The 17519-nt window shown below is 37.3% G+C and overlaps 1 protein-coding gene across 4 annotated transcripts in view; it reads left to right on the top strand.

Moving 5' to 3' along the window:
- The window catches only part of RPGR (retinitis pigmentosa GTPase regulator), a 50135-nt gene that overhangs the window by 16407 nt on the left and 16209 nt on the right, over positions 1 to 17519 (top strand). For 3 of the 4 annotated variants that reach the window (XM_036879500.2, XM_057495495.1, XM_036879499.2), the window contains exons 9-13: positions 1986 to 2110; positions 3577 to 3762; positions 4716 to 4875; positions 10264 to 10361; positions 10709 to 10774. In XM_036879500.2, coding sequence (XP_036735395.2) covers positions 1986 to 2110; positions 3577 to 3762; positions 4716 to 4875; positions 10264 to 10361; positions 10709 to 10774 — 635 coding nt within the window. Of the gene's footprint in view, positions 1 to 1985; positions 2111 to 3576; positions 3763 to 4715; positions 4876 to 10263; positions 10362 to 10708; positions 10775 to 12432; positions 15814 to 17519 lie in introns of those variants that run through there. The other variant, XM_036879498.2, reaches the window with a different exon arrangement.

Below are 17519 nucleotides of genomic sequence, written 5' to 3'. Positions count from 1 at the left end.
CTACCTGCCTATTTTCAAGTACTGATGTCCTTGTTAATGTAGTATGAAATAGAACTATACAGAGTGTAAAGATTATTATTCACACATAGTCCCGGAAGAGTTGTTGATATGTATCTCTTACTGCAGGGTCTTAATCTCAGTATCCTTACTACCATTTTTCATAAACTTTGAATTGCCATTGATGGTAAATATTTATTATGGATCATCTGACATATAACTGGATTATTTGGTTAAGCTTTCATACCTTTCCTCCTGATAAAAGGAGTTATAGCACAAAAAATTGAGCATAAACCTCATTTGCCTTTTTGCTCATGAATCTTCCCCAGGGGACATATGAATTTTCTTTCCTCCAGGTCTGATGAAAGGTGTGTAGTGAGTTATTTGTAAGTTCTTGCCAGTTCCCCGTTACAGCTAGTGGCTCATGTTTTAAAAAGCTCACTGAGGTTGGAAGTGCAACCAGATAGCTTAGATTAGAGTTTATTTTTTTCTGGCTAAAGATAATGAAGTTAAAAAATGAAGCTTGAAAAGCATTCTGGATAGTAAGAACTTTGAGTCTAAATTTGGAATCTAAACACTGTTTTTGCTTATTTATAAGTAAGCTATTTATTTTTGAATAATAATTTTTATACTTGTCACTTTACTGAACTGTGTTATTTTCTAATCATTTTTCAGTCACTTCTCTTGGATTTTCCTAGAATGCAATTTTTTGCCAACTTAAACTAGAAGTCCCCAAATGTGATCGTATTTCCTGCATTAAAACTGTTCATTTAGCTTATTGCCCTTAAGGTAGTGTTAAAAAATTCTTACTATGAACTAGTAGGATCTCCTGTGATGTGGTTCCTTCTTACCTCTGCAGATTCACCTCATGCCATCTCCCCTTTGTGCTCCAGGCTTATTGGTTGCCTTTTGGCTTCTTGACTGTAATGTTTTCTCTTGATTCAGAGCGTTTATATGTACTTCGGATTTCCTGGAAGTTTCTTTGCACCCACCTTGCAGCTAAAGCCCTAATCATCCTTTAAGCTTCAGTTTGAAAGCCTTTTCCTAATCCCCAGACTAGAGAGACATCCCCCTCCTCTGCACGCATACCGGCACCATTGCCTTCACTTCTGCTCCTGTGGCACTTACCCCACTTGAGATGGAGAGTGTAAAAGGGGGCTTGAGAAGAGTGGAGGTTCAGAGTAACTGCTTTAGCAGTGGGCAGAAGGGTTAGAGGGCTAACTGGAGAGAAGCAACAGGATTACTCATCATCATCATGGACCCAGCTATAGAGGGGACCCTGGTAATAGTATAGAGACTAGTCAGTATGGCTGGGGTATGGTAGTATTCCCTTCAGCAGCATTCTACAGCCCGGTTGTAGAATTAGTAGGAGAGACGGTTAGATTGATCTAAGCCAGTAGTTCTCCACGAGTGGTGATATTGTTCCCCCAGAGGACACATGACAGAGTCAGGAGATGTTTTTGATCGTCACACCTGCAGAGGTGGGGTGTTCAATGGGCATTCAGTAGGTAGAGGTCAGGGCTGCTGTAAACACCCTACACTGCCTGGGACAGACCTGCACAAGCAAGAATTATCTGGTCCCAAAGAGTGGTACCAAGGTTTAAGAAATCCTGATCCAGTTAATGTCCCGGGGATGAAAGAAAACAGATATATTGGGATGTAGGGGGTCAGAATACAAACACAGCCCTCCCCTTGAGAAGGTGGTATTCATTACAAGATCCCATGCTGGAGCTGCTGCTCCACACAGTGCCTCACACAACTCGGCTGCAACTTCACAAACCACCAAGCGCTCTGTGCTTTAGTCTCAGACTATCTACTGCCTGATATTATGTGCAGAACCAAAGAGACCATAGTGTGGAAACATCAGTGGCTCAGAGTAAATTCAACATGGAATTTGAAGGGAAAATTAAAATTGTAATGTCAGTTAATATATTTCTCTACTTACAAATAGATCCTTACAAGTAACTCTGTTTTTTTTTGCATTTCAGATATGGGCATTATGTATACTTTTGGAGATGATCATCATGGAAAATTAGGGCTTGGAGTAAAGAATTTTACCAATCAGTTCATTCCCACTTTGTGCTGTAATTTTTTGAGCTTTACAGTTCGATTGGTAAGGGCATCACATTTCCCAATTTACATTTTCACATTCCTATATTTGAGTCTGTCAGTATTTCATAGAAAATTTGTACTTTTATGTTTGTATGAAAGAATATCATGGCTGTATCTAATAAATGCACTCATTTCCTAATAGCCAAATGTCACACATCATGCCACTCTGAATATCTGTCCATTCCCTCATTTTCATGCTGTAACATCTTTCTTTTTACCCTGGTCTTGACTCTTCTGCTTTATTCTCATCTGTCCCTTGAGAGCCAGGACTGTGCTATACCTGAAAACTTTTCTGAATCTCCCGTACCACCCAACAAAGTACCTTCCTGACATGAGTCATCTATAAATATTTGTTGACTTCATTATTACTACGACTCTCAATCCTGCACAAGACAAAGTCCAATAATAAATTAAGAGTTTTGAAAATATGTTTTCCTGGCTAAATGTTATTTGGATAAGACGGTATTGTTTCAATGTCATCCCAATCAGGTGTCGTACCTCTATTGTCTCTAACACTTCTGCCAATTAAGAACTATGGACTTGAAAATTTCATTTACTTGGTGATGGTAATATCACTTGAAATTTGTTCTGCAGAGACTCAGTGCCTCATACTGTGGAACACTTCCATTCCTTTATTTGACAACCATTTAATGAATGCCTGCTTTGTACAAAATGCCGGACTAAGAAGGAGGGATAGAAATATACACTGACAAACAAAACAACCAAATCCTCATTTACTGAGCTAATAGTCATATGGGGAGGTTTTTAAAAGTAGTATACAAAAAAAGAAATAATTTATAAATTTTAACCTTGAAGATATTATGAAGGAAAGGTTCAGAGTTTGTTAGTTTTATGCCACCATGTAGAACACTGTAAAGCTGGAAAATACCTGTGTATTGCAAATACTACACAATTTTTTAAAACATTTTGTTAATCGGTATTCCTCAAAATCCTGTGGGGGCTGATTTTGTTTTTCATTGTTCCATCATTGTAAATGCTTGCATTTTGCTCTAAGGACTTTTAAGCATTAAACTTTAAAGATGTTCATGTAAAGAAAAAGGTTTAGAGACATAATTAACCCAAGAAGCTGATTTATTCTTGGGTCACTTTTGTCCAAGTAGAACTTAGAGAAGTTCTACTCTCTGAGTAATTTTTTTCAAGTTGTTAATGTTGCTTCCAGATTAAAATAACATTTGCAGATGTTTAAGGAGAAATATAATGTGCCAAATTTTTTTTCTCTATACTATATTAAATTGAAAGTAAAATGGTGTGTTAAATTTGTTCTAATTTTCAACTGTCATATTTAAAGAATATGTATTTTGTAATTCATATATAGAGAGAGAGACAGTATGTCAGTGTCAGTGTAGGAAATCTACTGCTAAGTAAATGTTTTGTAGCTGAACACTTAAAAACCCATTTGTGTTTGAAGCCAATGTTGATGAATTTATCTGTGGATTTATACTGCAGGTGTCTTGTGGTGGATGTCACATGCTAGCTTTTGCCACTCCACGACTTGGTGTGGCAGAAGAAGTTGCGTTAGAGAAAAGAAGCAAATCTTGCTTCTGTGCAGTGGCTTCTCTATCCATCAGTGATCAGCCCTCAGGAAATGTACTGCATAGAACTTTATCAGCACGTATGCGACGAAGAGAGAGGGTACACTTGTGGCCTATTCTGTTTAATAGTATTGTCTACCACTGCAAAGAAAAGTAGGGAAAAAAATTCACTTCTTTTTAAATCAAAGAGGGGTCTTTTCAGATAAATCATTTTAATGATTAGAGTTGAGGGCTTACAATCTTAAAGCAAAGTCAGAGTTAGCTGTTAAGCATAAACACACAAATCAGAAAATTCAAATGCTCACAGATAACCTTTGCTTATATATAGTGGGTACAAAGCAAGTATATAGAGCATCCTTCTATAGGCCTATCTTACCACCTCAGATTGAATGCTGAATTGTTTTCTCAACTGTATGTAGACTGACTTCTACTTTGCTTTTATCTTTTATTTACACCTCATGAGCAGTAGAATGTTACCCACTCTAAACAAAATGAAACATGGAAAACAAATAAGTAGGGAGTTTAGTTTGAGAGAGGGAATATTATTTCTCAATTAAATTTAAAGATTTTCATTCTGTGAAGTTATTTCAATGATACATTTTTTTAAATGCCAAGCAATTTTTAAAGGAGGCATTTCTTCTATAAAAAATTACTTTTAAGTTCTAAAACGTATTCCTTGAGAAGTAAAAAGGTTAAGTTTGACTTTTTATTATGAAAAGTATATATGCAAAAAATGAGAAATATCCCACTGTGTGGTTATTTGTTTATGTCTCACGAGTAATTTTTTGTTTCTCAAGGAAGGCAGAGAAAACACTTACACTTTGCCCCATCATATGAAAAACAGGCTTCCAAACTGACAATTTAGAGCAACTTAGATTCGGAGATAACAGAACATTTTTGAGTCCTTGGGGATTATTAAAAAGTGAATGTTGTGGTATGTTGCCCAGTTCTGAAGTCTCTCTCTCAAATATGCTTAGTAACTGGAGGGTAGTTTATGTCAATATTAAATATATAACATCATCTAACATTTGATTCAACCTGTTTATTTTAAAGGAGAAATCGCCAGATTCTATTCAAATGACACGAATGCTACTTCCTCCCATACAACCTGTTGGTTTCCCCCCCAGTTCAGTTCCTTCCGCTACGTCTACAAGTATTCTGCCAGAGGAAATGATATCTGAAAAGAAGGGTCCCATGCAGCCAACAGAGCCAGGTACCTTCCCATACTCTGCCTGCTCTCAGGAGAAATGTACATTTTATTTCTGTTGTTTTCATGTTTATCTTAAGTGTTATTTGGATAAGATGAATAAAATATCTTAAGATGTTCTCCAATTAATTAAATTGTTCCCTTCCTAGTTTAAGACTGACATCTCTCATTTGAACTCAAATCTAGTAATACTTACAAACAGAAAGCTTCATCAGTGACCCTAAAAACCCACGTAACAGCAGCACGTCTTTTTTTTAAGCAAATGTGCATCATAGTGTTTCAGCAGTCCCCCACCACCTCCCCCTGCCCCTACCTACTCCCCTCTGCCTTGGTAACCACTTGTCACCTCTCAGTGTCTCTGAGTCTAATCCTGTTCTGTACCTTCTGTTTTGCTTGATTTTTATATTCTACAAATTAGTGAAATCATATGGTATCTGTCTCTCCACCTGGCTTATTTCACTGAGCATAATACCCTCTAGATCCATCTATGTTGTTGCAAATGGCAGGATTTCTTTTCTTTTTATGCTGAATAATATATATTACATTGTCTGTATGTGCCACCTCTTCTTTATCCATTCATCTGTTGATGGGCCCTTAGGTTGCTTCCATATCTTGGCTATTGCAAATAGTGTGGCAATAAACATAGGGGTGCATATATCTTTTCAAATCAGGGATTTTGTTTTCTTCAGGTAAATTCCTAGGAGTGGAATTACTGAGTCAAATGGTACTTCTATTTTTTAGTTTTTTGAGGGACCTCCATTCTGCTTTCCACAGCAGTTGCACCAGTTTACATTCCCACCGACAGTGTAGGAGAGTGCCCATTTCTGCGCATCCTTGCCAGTCAGCAGCATAACTTTATAGAGCAGTGTATAGGCTACATAGTATCTTCTCTTACATTACATCCTTTAAACCCTGAAGCAACTCCATGAAATAGGTGGGAGTTATAAATTCAGTTTTATAGATGAGAAAAGCAAGCCTTGAAGAGATTGAGTGACCTGTCCAAGGCCACTCAGCTTATAAATGAAGTGAACAGGATTTGAATGGAGGTCTTTTGGACCTTTGTGCAGTTCTGCACTTAGGTAGTATAACATAATGGATAAGAGCATGGGGGATGGAGTTAAATTGATTTGGTGTCAGATGCCAGCTCTGACATTTATTAACTGTGTGAGTGACTTTGGGAAAGTTACTCAGTTTCTCTAAGCCTGTTTCCCTGTCTTTGAAATGAGTTTAATAATACTTACTTTAGAGAGTAATTGTGACAATTAAGTGTGATGAGACATATAAAGTACTTAGCATTGAGCTTAGCACCTCTAGAAGCCCCTTAATAAATATAGGCATGGTTATTATTAATACCTCTACCTCACTGCCTATCAGATAAAGATTTCATGTTTTAAATCATAACCCCAGCTCTTTAGCTGTTTTGCACCTTTTCTAAATAATATTTTTTCTAGATATTTGTGTATTTTAGGGGTATGTATATGTTACAGAGTATGTGCTTGGATGATAGGGGCAGGACAAGAAGCCAGGGCCAGACAGAGTAAGCAGAATTAAGATTTGGAATTAAGATAATCTGGACATCTGGCATTAAGAACCATGGCACAGATAATTTTTAGTGTCTTTGAGATCAGGAACCTAGGCAAAAAGCTGAGGTGATGAAAGATCAGAACTCAAGCAAGAATTGTGGGCCAATGGAATGGAATATTATCTACTACTAGGACCTTAATAATGGCCAGTTTTCTGCATCTCACCCACAACTTTTGTATGTTTCCTTTTGAGGTAAGAATCACTGGCACTCTTCAGCCTTGTACACAGCAAAAATAGGTTCTCAAAACAGTGTGTACAAGGAAAAAAGAAGTGTATGGTCTGGAGGAAGGTTTTTTCCACTTTAAGAGATTTGAATGTGAAGATATACATACTTTTGTAGCTAGATCTTATCTACAAAGGAAGGGCCATCTCTTAGCCTTTTGGTACTATTTGCTAAAACTGTCTTAATAAAAAGTATTCTGAAAGTTCTATCCAACATATAATGCAACTTTTTCTAAAATTATTTGCAGACTTCACTGTTTATCATGAAGTGATAGAGGTCAGAGAAGACCTTGCTGAGGATGTGGCATTTAAACCAAAACATGAGATATAAGAAAGAGCCACCACACAGAAAGAGAGGATATATGCATTGCAGGCAAATAAAATACTATAGGCAAAAGTTTGGAGACATTTTATAAGGGAAGAAAACCACCGAGGCTAGAGACGAAGAAAAAAGCAGGACAGGATCATGTTAAAGAGACAGTGAAAGTTATTCATGGTTTTATAGGCCATGAGAAGCCTATGTAAATTGAGTGTTTTCTTAAGTACAATAGAAAATCATTAAAGGGTTTTAAACAGTGGAGTGATGTATTCCAATCCAACTTACATTTTAAGATGATCACTTTTGCCTCTGTGGATTGTAGGGAGGCCAGACTAGAGGTAAGAATACTTAGGAAACTTTTTCAAGAGATAATGACAGTGTATGGACCAATATTTGCAGTGGAGATGGAGAGAAGGGAGCAGATTTGGAATACATTTTAGACATAGAACCAACGAAACTTGCTAAACTTGTTTATGGATTACACACAGATGTGAAGGAAAGGGAAGAATCAAGGATGATTCCTAGGCAGAAGAATGATAGACAAATTTGAGGGGAAAATTAACAATTGAGCTTGAGATAACTCTGAGACATCTACGTAGAATTATCAAGCAGGCATTTGAAAATGCAAGCCTGAAATTCAGAATAGACAGCTAGTTCAGAGGTAGAAATTTGGAAACCATCAACATTGACATGTTCTTTATATTCCATGGAAGTGGTAAAAATCACCTATTAGAGAATAGAGTAGAAAGAGAAGAGACCCCAGGATTTAGCCCTGAAAACATCGAACATTTAGAAGGTCAGGGAGGAAGACCCAGCAAAGCAGCCCTTCTAAGCCTCATCTGCCAGCAGGGTAGAAGGAGGGAATATAGGCAAGAGTATGGTCATGAATTCACAGTACTTCTCAAAGGTCAGTGAAAAGCTCAAAGAAGTATCCCATGGATCTAACATCATGGAGATTACTGGTGATCTCAACAAGAGTAGTATCAGGAGAAGATCAAGGCAGAACCAGGTTGAGGCATGAATGGGAAATGAGGAAATGAGAAGATATGGTGTATAGATATTCTCTTACATATTTTGGTCATGGAGAGGAGCAGATAAATATTTCAATGGGAAATATTAGAGCATATTTGTATGCTGATGGATGTGAGCTAGTAGCTCTGAAGAGATTTGGTAGGACATGCGAGAGAGGGTGTAACCAAAGGTACAAAGCTCTTGAGAAGACAAAGGGGCTGGCATACAGAACAGTCTCTGGTAAGAGGAAAGATACATCCTACATTTTAATAGAAAAATGTAGATAAATGTGTACATTTGGTGAGAAGATAAAGAAGATCAGGTCTGACAATTTCTATTTTCTCAGTCAAATATAAAGCAAGGCCATGAGCTTAAATGACCTACTATCTATTTTCCAAACCCCCATTCTCTGCCATGTCTAATCTGTCCTGCTTAAGCACTTTCTACCTTAATCTCCTTAAGTGCAGTTCAGTTGCCGTCTGCTCCAGTGTCTTTGGAGGATGTCTACTATTTTTGAAAATAAGTGTATATCCCCCCCATATAACTCCCACCTGCTTTTCTAGCTTCATCTCTCAATAGTCTTTTTCTTATAACCCGAATGTTAGGTCATGAATCTGCAAACCATGGCCCATGTGCCAAATCTAGCCACCTGCCTGTTTTCATAGTTTAATTGGAATCCAGTCATGCCCATTCATTCCTTTATGTGTTGTCTCTGGCTACCTTCACATTACAGTTGTAGTTTGAATAGTTAGGACAAAGACTGTAAGTCCACAAAGCCTTAAATGTTTACTATGGCCTTTTACAAAAAAAGTTTGCCAATCCCTGATTTTGATCAAACTGAGCTCTTCACAGACTTAGTGAAAAGTCTATGAAGTCAAGACAGACCTGAGATTGACACTTGATGCCTAAAAGTCACTGGACCTTAAAATTTATTTTTTGTGAAGTAGAGCTATGATGCACCTCTCTTGTTCTCATGAGGTTAACCCAACATGTATAAAAGCATATGTTCCCAGCACATGGTAAGCCTTCAATGTAAGCCATTCTGTTGTTTCTGTTAGCACTGCGCTTCATTTCTTCCCTAGCTAGCTCCATCTCTGCCTCAGAATTCTACTCATCCTTCCCTGAACCCCCTTAGTGAAATGCGTCCTGATGCCCAACATTCAGATGAGCTTTCTTATTTCCCTATATCAGATATTCTATATTCCCTTCTAGATTACAAGTTCATTAAGAATTAGCAGTTATTTAGTTGATATCTCTTACATGTTACCTCACATGGAATGGATAACTGATTATATGCTTATTTGAATTGAATTTACAAGGGATGGAATGGTGGGGACTGATGTTTTTAGTGAAGACTTCATTGAGGAGCTCCTCTCAAATATACGGGTGCTAAGTGGAGGTGTAGTAATTGAGAAAAGTGTAAAGTCAAATAGAGCTTATAACTTAATTGTCTGCTTTATGATGTAATAACCTTGCAGTTTTCCATGGAAATTTCTAGGTGCTTGTACTAGTTACCTGTTGCTACATAACAAATGACCCTAAAACTTCCCAGGTTAAAACCACAAACATTTATTGTTTCATACAGTGTTTGAGGGTCAAGCATCCAGGAGCAGTCTAGTTAGTGGTTCTAGCTCAGGGTGTGTCAGCAGTTGCAGACATGCTGTCAGATGGAGCTGCAGTCATCTGAAGGCTCAGCTGGAGCTGGAGGCTCCTCTTCCATACCCACTCATGGCCATTGGCAGGAGGCTTCACTTCCTTGGCACATGGGCTTCTCCCTAGGGATGCACACAACATGGCTTCTCACAGATCAAGTGATCCGAGAGAGTGTGTGGGATCAAGACATAAGCCACAATGATATCACAATTATATCTGCTTTATTTATTGGCCCTACAGACCAACCTGATAAAATGTGGGAGAGAACTACACAAGGATATGTGTACCAGGAAGATGTGGGTCACTGGCACCCTGTTTGGGGACTGGGTGTCACAGTGCTTGATACTTGGGTAGTATTTACCCCAAAGGATAGCATTCACCTGTTTGTATGAAGCGGTTGTTATTTCATCAGTGTCAGAGTCTTTAAATTTTCAAAAGGAGATTTTAAAACCCGTTATCACTGTGAATCAATTCCCTTGACATAAAGCTAAAGTCCTTTAGTAAAATTATACCTGCACTTTATATTACAGAATAATTTCTGTTTATTGTCCTGTTGCCTTTCAATTTTCCATTGAAATCTGGTTTACTCCTTTCCCTTCTATCAGGTTATTTTCAAGATAAAATGATCAAAGGGAAAGAGACAGACAGTTATTCAACAGCAGATTCAGAAAGCCTTGGAGAAACTACTGACATCTTAAATATGGTAATGGTTTTCTAATTTACCTATCTAGATGCAAGTTTGAAGTTTATTTCATCATGCATTTCTATGTGTGTACTTCCTATACTGTTATATGCATAAAAAAAGCTTTTCGTTTTTGTTTTGGTTTCATTTTGTTTGCTATTTTTAAATCAGCTTTATTGAGGTATAGGTTACATACAATAAAATTCATTTGGATCATCATTAATATATAATTGAGAGTTGATTATATTACTGTGCACTGTCTTGTATTAATTTTATTTATGCATTTTTAGAATTTTTAGAATATATATATAATCATGTATATTGTCTTTTATTCTTTTTAGAACATATACTTGTTTTATTTTTTTCAGACACACGTTATGAGCCTGAATTCCAATGACAAGTCATTAAAATTATCACCAATTCAAAAACAAAAGGTATACTATAGAAAGTCATTTTCATTATGATGGGGAAGAACAGTTAAAAAAATTTTTTTTGAAAGATTTCTGGAAAGAACACCTGAAAGATAAGCGTTCAGTTATTTTAGAATTCAGAAGACAGAGGGATAGGATACATTGTAGATAACCTCATTCGTGACTTCTCTGCTGGTATGTATTTTCTATGATGCAACAGAAGTGACAGAATTTCATTGCTGAAATTTTCTCTTTGGAGTCACTAACAAGTCATAATAGCTGTGCTTTCTTACCATCAAGGTAAAAGATCATTAGTAGTTCTTAAGTATTGGAAGAGGCTAGCATTCATCAGAGCCTTTGGTTGAGTATGACTTTGGGTGAGTTACTCTTCTGACCTTACAGGATGTTAGATGTTATTAACATCTTTCCTAGCTCTGAAATTCTGTGGTTTTAGTGAAAATATTTGATAACTGCTTTTCCAATGTCTGGAATAGGATTTAACTTATCAAGGAAATGATAGCATAAAAACAAGATGAAACATTTGGAAATTAGTTAGAAACTGTGCATGGGTTATAAGAGTCCTTTAATGATTAACAAATGAGCAGCCAGAGGAAGGAATAGTCTGGTATTTATAACTCTGGAGAGATAAAGGACTGCTCTACCAAGTCTCCTTTAGTGAATGAAAAAAGATGATAGTATTTCCATGTATTAATTTTAAACTTGTGCTGTTCTAATCATTTCTCTAGCAAAAAATGATGTCTTTGTAGGCCTAGGACTCATCACAGTTTATAAAACTTGATTTAGTGAGGCTTTGCTATCCAGAGACCCAAATTCATTGAATATTTCAGTCCATTAGCTTGTAGAATATAGGTCAACAATTTGATTTCTGCCTTATTTTGTCCGGCAGGAAATTAATTTCCTATTCTTAATGTATCATTCAAACCTTAATGTTTAATTTCAGTTTTTATAAATCTTAGATTTTACCTTCAGTATTTTTTCCTCTTGGTGGTTTTTTAAATGTACGCTAACTATTATAGTTAAAGAATGTAACAGGTAAAAGGGAGAGGGTCAAAAATTTGAAAACTCAAAAGGTTTTGTTTTGAAAGGAAAAATATATTCATTATTATTTAGTGATAAAAAGATTTCATTTGTACTTTTCATTTCTGATTTTTTCTTCAAAAATTAAGCTATTCATCTTTTCTAATTCCTAAAAAATTTCACATTTTCATTTATTTTCTTTCATTTTGTGAGTTTCACAGACTCAAAAGACCAATCAAAATTTAACAATTAAAATAATAGGGAACATAGAAAAAATTGAACTGCACAGCATGCAAGAGAAGTATACATTTTGAAAAATCAGTTTGGAAATGTATTATATTTAAGAATTGGTTCAGATTAAGAAAAGGGGAAGAGAATAAATATTGATAGTAAAACAGGTAGTAAGAATTTGAAAGTTAAATACAAGTACATGTTACTAAATCAAAATTAGATGTACCATAGAGTTAGAGAGTGGCACACATTATCCCTAAAGAAAATAAAATCTGAGCAAAATGTCTGGTAAAACTGGACATTTTTATTGTCCTAGTTACACTTATCATGCATAGTGTTGACAGTATTTTGTAGCAGATACGTTACCTTTGTCAGATGCTAGTAGTATAACGATTGCTTCAAAAAATTTACAGAAACGAAAAACAGTTAAGAAACTGAAGCAGCACACAGCTCATACTGAAAATGACGATAGTAGTGAATATGCAAGTGAAGAGATGTCCCAAAAAAGGAAAGAAGGGAAAACATATAAACAGGTTTTGGCAAAAAGAATACAAATGATGCCACCAGGTCTGACTATGGAAGCATTTGCATATGAGGGCATAAGTAGTGACTCAGAGCAGCCTGGGCTGCAGGCCACTGCTGATACAAAGCATTTGCAAAAAGAGATATTCAGATGTAAAATTACATGCAATATTTATCTACCTGATGCTAAAGAAATAGAAAGGGAAAGGGATGGTGAACACAGTCAGAAGGATTCAAAAGCAGAAGATACAGTCTCTGAGAAGGACACTGAGCTGGCGGCAATGGCAGGTCTGAAGGACATACAAGAAAGTGAAGCAAATATAAGAAAGATTTATACATTCTTTGGTGACTTACCAAATAGAGACATGAATATTGAAGATGAAGAGAACAAATATATTCTTAAGGAAAGTAAAAGGAACAAACAATGTGAGACCTTTAACAATGAAAAAGACTCTATAGAAGAGCCAGACAATTACTTGGAAGGTGAAAGTCCAAGTCAGCAGGATACAGCTGACTGCTCCGAAGAGCTTGAGTCAGTAGAGTTTAGTAGTGGCGATACTGAGGACGATGAAGTAGAAAATGAGCATATCTCGTGGTATACCAGAAAATATATTGAACAAAGACGGTGGGAAGAGAATGAACACCAAGTATCCAAATTCTTGGCAAAATACGAGTTTAAGTTTGACCAGTTGTCAGTGATTCAAGAGGAGGAGTCAGGAGTGAATTCAGAAAGCAGTCAAACAGAGAAGCAAGAAATAGAGGCAAGTGAGGAAAATGTGGAGGCATCTGGAGGAAAGGAAGATGAGGAAGCAGAGATCCTATCAGCTGGCCTTACAGACAGAGCAGAGGTGAGTGAAGGCAAGGGGAAGTCAGGCAGAGAGGCAGACCGTGTGCCCAAAGGCGGAGGTGAGGGAATCTGGAAGGAGGGTGCGTCAGGAGTGGGATGGAGGCAAAGTGAGTGGGAGGAGGAGGAGAAAGACAAGGGAGGAGGAGAAATGGCGATCCCGGGTATGGGAGAGAAAGACCTAGAAGAAGAGGAAGAACAGGAGCAAAAGGAGAGAGAACAAGGCTGTCAGGAGGAAAGAAACAAAGGGGTGGTGAAAGGGGAAAGGGAGGAACAAGGAGAGGAGGGTGAAAGCGGAGAGGAAGAGGGGGAAGAAGAGGAAGGAGACAGGGAAGAGGAAGAAGGAGAAAAAGAGGAAGGAGAAGAAGAAGGAGAGGGGGAAGGAGAGAAAGAGGGAGAGAGGGAAAAGGAGGAAGGAGAGGAGAAAGAATGGACAGAGGAGGAGGGAGAGGAGGAAGAAACAGAAGGGGAAGGGGTGGAAGGAGATGGGGAAGGAGAGGGGAGAGGAGAGGAAGAGGAAGGGGAGGGGGAGGAAGGGGAAGAGGAGGAAGGAGAGGAGGAAGGTGGGGAGGAAGGAGAGGTAGAAGGGGAGGAGGGAGAGGAGGAAGAAGAAGAGGAAGGAGAAGGAAAGGAGGGGGAGGAAGGGGAGGAGGGGGAGGAAGGGGAGGGGAAAGTGAGGGAGAGGGAAGAGGGAGAAAACAGGAGGCGAGGAATAGTGGAAGAGGAAGAAGGGGAAGACAATGAGGAAGACGAGGGGAAATATCAGGAGGCAGGTGATGAAGAATTTGAAAGGCAGGTAAGACCAGGTGAAGGAAGAGAGTCCAACAAAGTGAGCCAAATCAAAGGATTTGTGAAATATAACAAAGATAAAACATACCCAAAAAAGTTTATTACTAACACAGAGGGAAAAGAGAAAGATCGTAAAGTACAGAGGTTCAAAATACCAGGGCAGTCAAAACAACGTTTAGAAAATGGGCCTCCAGGTTCCAACAAATTCTGGAATAATGTATTACCGCATTATTTGGAATTGAAGTAACAAACTTTAAATTTGACCTGATTATGCCCAGCCAAACAATTTGGATGCCCTATACATAATAGGCACTCAGTATATTTTATTAAATTGATTTGATGTCATGGTTACTTTATACATGGTATAATAATGACTGATGAAAACAACATGAGGCACTGGTAAATTTTGGCTTCTCTTAAACTAATATTTTGGTGTATTTTCCCAAAATTATAAATCTATAATTAGAAAGTATCAAAATACCAAAAGGTCATGGATTATATTATATGTCCCTCATTAAAGATAGCTTTAGGAAATGAGTATTCCGTTAGAGTATTTACTTTGTGTGTAAAAATCAGTCCCTTTGAAAATGGCACAAATCTTTACAGGCTCTAAAAATGTCTTAGTTTCTTATATGTATGTTAGCACAATTCCTTTCAGTCTTTGATTACAACTTGCCTACCACATAGGATAATTTTATAAGCATGGATGATACTCTAAAGTTAAAATGAGCCATTCCCATTTAAAAAACAGTGCTTTTTACCTTATATGTGTCCTTTCTGTAACAATCTACCAACTGGCAGCTGGGTTCAGAGCTTATATCCTAATAGCGTGATTTCTTTTAGTTACTGTCTAGACAAATGGCAGTATATCTAATGAAATGGAGATTGATTTATGCATATATTCTAGAAGTATGTAAAACTTTTAAGTATTTATTAGCCAAACAAAGCTACTTGTTGAGCCTCAGTTTCCTCATCTGTAAAATGGAGTGGATTAGATTATAAGTATAGTTCCTTCTAACTTGTAGAGTCTGTCACTCTAATAGGTTGACATACTCACTCATGTTTGTTATTTGCATAAAATTTTTAAGGAAGAAAAGTTACACTTTACAATTAAATTAGTCTTCTATATTGTTATTTACTCTTAAGAAGTTATGACAGGTTGAATGTCTCTTGTCTTCTGTAACTCTGTATTTCTCAACTCCTATAATTTCTTAGTTTTAACTGTACTATCCAAACCTTCATTTCCAGTGTCTATTATGTACCCTGCATGTATTCTTTATTGACTGTTCTGTAATTCTCAGTTTGTCTGTTGGTTGTCAGATTATTTCAAGTAAAATAAAAATTAAATGTGTGCACTCAGTGATTGTTTGTGAAAAGAGAAACTAATGTTAGATACTGATTTCTAGAGAGGCTAGATTTCTACTAGAAAAATTTCAATCTTTCTTTAAAATTTTCAGTGTATATAATACAGCTAGATTGATTGCTGGTTATTCCCAGTACCCTTTCCAACTGATTTCCTTCCCCAGTCTATTCTGTATCTTGGACATGAGGGATTTCTTATACTTCCTTTCATCAAGGAAGATTTTAATGGATAAACTTCCTATGAATTTTGTGTAGTTGAATTCTTTGCATATTTGATTCTCCATGAATGAGCAAGAATATGAGGAGAAAGGCAATGAATATGAAGTGAGGAGATTCCTAGAAGCAACTGTATATTTTGCCTTAGCTGGAAGGATCTCTGGTAGCTTCCCATAACTAACAAATACTCTGGATTGCTTGGCATTGCAGCATTCTACCACATTCTACCCCCTTTACTAAGTGTTACTAGAATAAAATTGAGACTTTGATAAAATATAAGTGCTATGCTGTTAATTCTAGTGTTAAACGTGGTTATTTAAAAAGTAGACTTAAAATGTTTAAATAAGATGGATGATAGAAGTGGAGTTCTTACACCAAAAAGCCTTCAGGGAGATGAGAAACTCTTAAACTCAAGTTATTAATGTTAAAGGTATGGATGGACATTCTTCCACCAAAGAGATAATCAGCCAGCAATACTGAAATGATGTTCTTAAAATATGCCCATCTCAGTATTTGAACTGGTCTAGATAACCACTTTGAAGCAGCATTTCTTACCATTTCTTCACATTTTCCTGGCCAAAAACATTTTCCTGCCCTTTTAGAAGTGGTAGTTCAAATATAGGATAGTGTCTGGTCAAAAAAGCACAGGCCTAGTCATTGTGAGACCTGAATTAATACTTGGTTAAGTAAACTGGAATAACTGGTTCCTTTTTTATTGTCCGCATCTGCTGGTTGACGAAGCTTTACTGTAGTTGATCACTGACCATTACTGAGGCCAGTGTGAGTTGTGTATGTAGAATCCATTGAGTTACAGTTTCAAATGAGAACTCTGGCAGAAAAATACCTTAAGGTAAGCTGCAGAGGGGTACCACAGAAGCAACTACTGCTGCTGAAGAGCAGCACTCTAGGTGAGTGTGATTAAAATGTTGTATTATTTCTCCATAAAGTTGCTGTATGCATATATTTTTAAAATAAAATGGAGGAAGGTACTGTAACTCCTTCCTTCATCATTTCTATTGTGAAAATAAAATGTGATATTATGTGCCCAGTACCTGAGATATAAGTTAATTTTTGATACATATTATTCAACAAATAATCATATACCAAGCAGCAAAAAAAGAACAGAAGCCTACCCAAATCAGGAAGGTCTCAAATAATGACAGCTGCTCACAGTCACCATCCTATGACCCTCTTATCTATCCAGAATGTTAGGTGGGTATAGATTTCTTGAAGGGACACCATGGGAAAGGAGTTCCTGGGGCTCTGCCGTAACCATTGTGTGACGATCGTCTTGCGCTTCCTGACACTCCCACGGGCTTAGCCAGGACTGCCCAAAGATGAAAATCTGATCGGAAAACAAATCTATGGCTTTCCTCCATTAAATCCCTTAATTAATTAGAAGAAAATATTTTTGTGCCTTGGGTATGCAGAGAGTAAGATATGGCTCCTGATCTCAAGGAACTCTTGGCTGTTCCTAGAGGTGGACCAGAAGGTTTGCCAGTACACTAGTGCTTTAGGAGTGGCACTTCAGCTGCCACAGAGAACCGTTAGGAAAGGGTTTCCCAGAAGTGATGGTGAAGGCGAGCTAAGTCATGCAAAGTAAAGCCTAACCAGGCCCAGAAGGGAGTCAGGGATTTCCAGGCTGATGGGAGCCACGAGAGCTTCAGTGTGACTGCAGCCTGGAGTGTCCTTTGGTCATGGATAGAGAGGCAACAAGCTTTATGTGTTTGTAAAGGTGTTAAACCAGTAAGATGATCTTGGGCTTTC

The sequence above is a fragment of the Manis pentadactyla genome, chromosome X (assembly GCF_030020395.1).
Source record: "Manis pentadactyla isolate mManPen7 chromosome X, mManPen7.hap1, whole genome shotgun sequence".
Lineage (NCBI taxonomy): Eukaryota > Metazoa > Chordata > Mammalia > Pholidota > Manidae > Manis > Manis pentadactyla.
The sequence above is the reverse complement of the archived record's forward strand: the minus strand, read 5'-3'. Positions and strand labels throughout refer to the sequence as shown.